This window comes from Myxine glutinosa, chromosome 8 (genome assembly GCF_964187855.1).
Source record: "Myxine glutinosa chromosome 8, kmMyxGlut1.1, whole genome shotgun sequence".
NCBI lineage: Eukaryota > Metazoa > Chordata > Myxini > Myxiniformes > Myxinidae > Myxine > Myxine glutinosa.
The window spans coordinates 76,564,607-76,569,594 of NC_136268.1; the positions used below are offsets into that span (position 1 = coordinate 76,564,607).

Below are 4,988 nucleotides of genomic sequence, written 5' to 3' on the forward strand. Positions count from 1 at the left end.
AGAGAAATAAAGATGTATGGAGAGGGAGAGAAATAAAGACGTATAGAGAGGGAGCGAAATAGAGACGTATCGAGAGGGAGGGAAATAGAGAGATATAGAGAGGGAGAGAAATAGAGATATAGAGAGGGAGAGAAATGGAGATATAGAGAGGGAGGGAAATAGAGACGTATAGAGGGAGGGAAATAGAGAGATATAGAGAGGGAGGGAAATAGAGACGTATAGAGAGGGAGAGATATAGAGAGGGAGAGAAATAGAGAGGGAGAGAAATGGAGATATAGAGAGGGAGAGAAATGGAGATATAGAGAGGGAGAGAAATAGAGAGACATAGAGAGGGAGAGAAATGGAGATATAGAGAGGGAGAGAAATGGAGATATAGAGAGGGAGAGAAATAGAGAGATATAGAGAGGGAGAGAAATGGAGATATAGAGCGGGAGAGAAATAAAGATGTATGGAGAGGGAGAGAAATCGAGATATAGAGCGGGAGAGAAATAAAGATGTATGGAGAGGGAGAGAAATCGAGATATAGAGAGGGAGAGAAATAAAGATGTATGGAGAGGGAGAGAAATCGAGATATAGAGAGGGAGAGAAATAGAGATATAGAGCGGGAGAGAAATAAAGATGTATGGAGAGGGAGAGAAATCGAGATATAGAGCGGGAGAGAAATAAAGATGTATGGAGAGGGAGAGAAATAAAGATGTATGGAGAGGGAGAGAAATAAAGATGTATGGAGAGGGAGAGAAATCGAGATATAGAGAGGGAGAGAAATAGAGATATAGAGCGGGAGAGAAATAAAGATGTATGGAGAGGGAGAGAAATCGAGATATAGAGCGGGAGAGAAATAAAGATGTATGGAGAGGGAGAGAAATCGAGATATAGAGAGGGAGAGAAATAGAGATATAGAGCGGGAGAGAAATAAAGATGTATGGAGAGGGAGAGAAATCGAGATATAGAGCGGGAGAGAAATAAAGATGTATGGAGAGGGAGAGAAATCGAGATATAGAGCGGGAGAGAAATAAAGATGTATGGAGAGGGAGAGAAATCGAGATATAGAGAGGGAGAGAAATAGAGATATAGAGCGGGAGAGAAATAAAGATGTATGGAGAGGGAGAGAAATCGAGATATAGAGAGGGAGAGAAATGGAGATATAGAGCGGGAGAGAAATAAAGATGTATGGAGAGGGAGAGAAATCGAGATATAGAGAGGGAGAGAAATAGAGAGACATAGAGAGGGAGAGAAATAGAGAGATATAGAGGGGGAGAGAAATCGAGAGAAGTAGAGATGTGGAGAAGGAGAGAGATATAGAGAGGGTGAGAGATGTGGAGGAGAGAGATATAGAGAGGAAGAGAGAGGATTGGATAGCAAAAGAGCGGTGGTCACAAAACGAGAAGAGGTAGTAAAGGTCTAGGGGCGGGGGGGGGGGGGGGGGGTGCAGAAAAAGAAAGCATTGCATGCAATAAATGCTAAAGTAATTACATCATAAGAGTAAATGGACAAATAGTTTACTGATCGAAAAGCTGTCAGTGAAATAAGATTATTAGATCAATTATTTTACGTAATTTCCCCTTCATGTTGAAGAGCCGGTTCATAAATCAGTCTTTTTTGCAACAGAAAGTGGTCACATTATCACACGAGGAGGTTGAAGAGAGACCAAAGAGCAGCAAGGAAGGAAGGCAGTTTTGGTGCCCAGTTCCATTGCTTAGAGTCGGTGACGCAAGCTGTCAAGATCTTTATGGTCAAAGGCAACATGTGTAGCAAGGAAAATTGACACGAAGCCCAGTAAACTAGCACAAGTGACATAGGCTCTGACAGAGTGGCTGAGTTCCACAATTGTGCCCATGCACAATGAAGGCACAACCTGAGACAGAAGACAAGCGCTGTCCAGAATTGCGAGGTCGAGGCAGATACCACGCTCAGCCAGGTTCGCTTTGGCTGGCAAAGGTTCTGGCCTAAGCGGGCCTGCTGACTGCTTGACCATGCAGCTGTTTGCATGTGCCTGATGCCGTTTGATTACCTACAACACAAAGACAGCGTTAAGTATTATTTAATTGATTCAACTAACATTTTTGAGAATTGAAGACTAGGAAATAAAATAGGTGAACATTCAGTAAGAATAATCAAATTCACATCTCTATTACGACTTCCTCATCGATGCATGGCACACTTACTTCCTTTTCCTGGTGATAAAGTGTTGCAAGAACATAAGGAATCGTCTGAACAGTGGCTAGAGTAAAGCCAGTTAGTGCAGCCATGGCATTAGCAAGTGGCACGCTTGGGGTGAAGCACATCACCAGCATGGCTGCCGTGAAGCAGATGAGGCCTGCCAGGTACACCTTGCGGTTACCAAAACGGGTTATCAACCGGTCCATAGTGGCGGAGCAAAGCATCGCAGTAGAGGACTGTAAGAAGAGTCCCCAGCTGCCCATACGCACTCCTGGGGAAAAGTTTATAAAGGGAGAGGGAAGGGGGTGGGGGGAGGAAACACAAGGAAACAAGGAAACAAAAACAATCACATGAGAGTAATTCTGTGGTTATGTTTAATGCTTAGGTTAAGGCAGGCATGGTCGAAAATATTTAAACAATATAAGGCAGCAAAAAGTGCTACCTTCATCATATTGAAAACGGGGTGCTGAACCAATGGAGGCACTAGGAACACCTCCATAGAGCCCTCCACCCATAAAGTCGGTGTAGAATAGCATGAACGTCTCCAAAGCCATCCAGGAAGAAAGCTGAGCAAGGCAGAGGCGCAGCAGAACACCTGGCATGTGGATGTAACTCCCGTACACCTCAGCCAATGGACACAAAGTGCTTGTGCAATGCATTTGCGGTGTTGAAGGTCGGCTGGTTTTGGATTCACAACAGCAAAAAGAGGGAATCCAGGGAGATAGGTGCTGAAATTATCAACAACAGGGCAAAACAGGAAATAAAAATAAAAAGCGATTACAATGATTCTAATTTCTCACATGAGAAAGTCACATTGTCTCTGGGCATTAGGCTTTTTAAAATTCACCATGTACGTTCTGAGGGGGCGGGCATCATCCAAGTAATATGCCCTATATAATATGGTCATGTAACATGTGGTAAAGTTTCAAATTCCTCCGTTGAATGGTTTTTGATGTCCACTCCATATGTGTAATATAAAATGGTCATGTAACATGTCGCAAAGTTTCAATTTCTTCTGTTGAACGGTTTTTGGTGTACACTCTTAACAAAATGCAGACACGTATGTACACAAGTACGTACGCGACCGATTTCTTAACGCCGCCTTTCGCTGCGCACGTGGGACGTAATTAGAGTATCCGGATCCGGATCGTCACCAAAATCTAGTCAATTTGTCTTTGTCACACACCCAACCTGTCCACCAAGTTCTGTCCAAATCTGTCCACAACGTTTTTTTTGGATACATAGTCGAGACTCGTGGAAGAGCGAGTACTGAATGGATCAGGATGCAACAGACAAAAACAGGAGGAAACACACAAATGGAACAGCAGAGAAAGGGGGAATTACCAACAGCAGATTTGAAGGGCAAGATAGAGGGAGACTTGGACAAACAATGGGTGTGGGGAAGAAAGGTAGTGGGCAGTAGAGGATGCACAGAGTTGACAAGATAGACACAGAAGGAAACTCCAAAGAGAGAAATCTGGAAAGTTGGAAGGAGGATGGATTGGGGTGGGGGTTAACGAGGGTAGAGAATACCATGGTTTTAGATTGGGAATGATCTGAGATGGTGGTGAACAGCTGTCTTGAACACCTGGAAGGAAGAATGTGATTGAAGAGGATGTGGAAGTCGATTCCACAGGTGGGAAAAATAGGAACAAATGAGTGGAAGTGAGTAGTGATACTGGATTTAGGCAGTTTTACCAGAAGGCGGTTGATGGTGAACCATGTGAACCCTGCAGGAACCTGGGGGTGAGGGGGACAAAGCACGGAAAGAACAGAGAGTGCAAGACAAGAAAGGAGGTGGTAGAAGACAGAGAGACCATCGTCCTGTCTGCAATGACAAAGTGATAAGCCCATAGATTAGGCTTTCAATTCCAATAATCTTAAAGGTCTTGGTTTGCCCGGTGTCAAGATGAGCAAGATGTGAGGCAGCGGAGCCAGCCCAGAGGGGAGAGTAGTACTCCATGAAGTTGTCGATGGAGGTGTTGTAAGTGGATAGGATTTCAGCTGTGCCAAGGAAGGACTCTTTATGACATAGGATGCACAGTTGGCATCTGGCTTTGAGATATCCTGCTCACTTTTTGAGATACCCTGCTCACAAACAGACAGACAAACAGGGGTGAAAACATAACTTCCATCCATCTTCGGTGGCAGAGGGAAAAAGAGGCTTGGTTTAAGCCTGGTCAAGTAGAGTAAGGCACTCTCGCCTAGATTGAATAATAGAAGCAGGCTGCAATTCCCTCCCCTCATGATGTGTTGCAAGGCGGTGCTCCGGCTGGCCAGGTTGAACTCAATGATGGTGTCTCAGGACTCCTGGCACCGGTTCCTCCTACAGTGGGCGGACGATGTTCTGGCATTTATGTGGTGGGGGAAGACAGTAAACACTCCTCATGGTGCTGGTCCTCAGCTCAGAGTCAACACAGACCTCACCCAAGAGGGTGCCGGCTCTCAACTGAACTTTCTCCAAAGAATCATGTTTCAAAACGGTCCCTCGCATGACATCATCAGGCACTCCCTTAGATTGACTGGCGTGAGTATACCGGTGACTGGTCTGATTCAACAAAGAATGGTGGGTACTCGTCTCAAGGACCATTGGTTGCGAGGACAGTTGGAAGGAAGGAAAAATGTTGTTAATAAATAAATAAATGAGATAAAAAGCATATTTAACAGCGAAAAACACGAAGGGGTAGAGAAGGGGAGAAGCCATGCTAAGCACTGTCATGACAGGTTGAACTCAATGTTGGTATCTCAGACTCCTGGCATCAGTTCCTCCTACAGTGGGCGGGCGATGTTTTGGCAAGAATATGGCGGGCGAAGACAGCAAACACTCA

General features: G+C 44.8%; 1 protein-coding gene across 4 annotated transcripts in view; it reads right to left on the reverse strand.

Moving 5' to 3' along the window:
* Positions 1 to 1,215: 1,215 nt before the first annotated feature.
* The window catches only part of SLC45A3 (solute carrier family 45 member 3), a 49,619-nt gene continuing 45,846 nt past the window's right edge, over positions 1,216 to 4,988 (reverse strand). For all 4 annotated transcript variants that reach the window (XM_078783404.1, XM_078783403.1, XM_078783402.1 and 1 more), the window contains exons 5-7: positions 2,603 to 2,888; positions 2,166 to 2,431; positions 1,216 to 2,011 (exon numbers count right to left, since the gene is read on the reverse strand). In XM_078783404.1, coding sequence (XP_078639530.1) covers positions 1,697 to 2,011; positions 2,166 to 2,431; positions 2,603 to 2,888 — 867 coding nt within the window. In that variant the 3' untranslated portion in view covers positions 1,216 to 1,696. The remainder of the gene's footprint in view (positions 2,012 to 2,165; positions 2,432 to 2,602; positions 2,889 to 4,988) is intronic.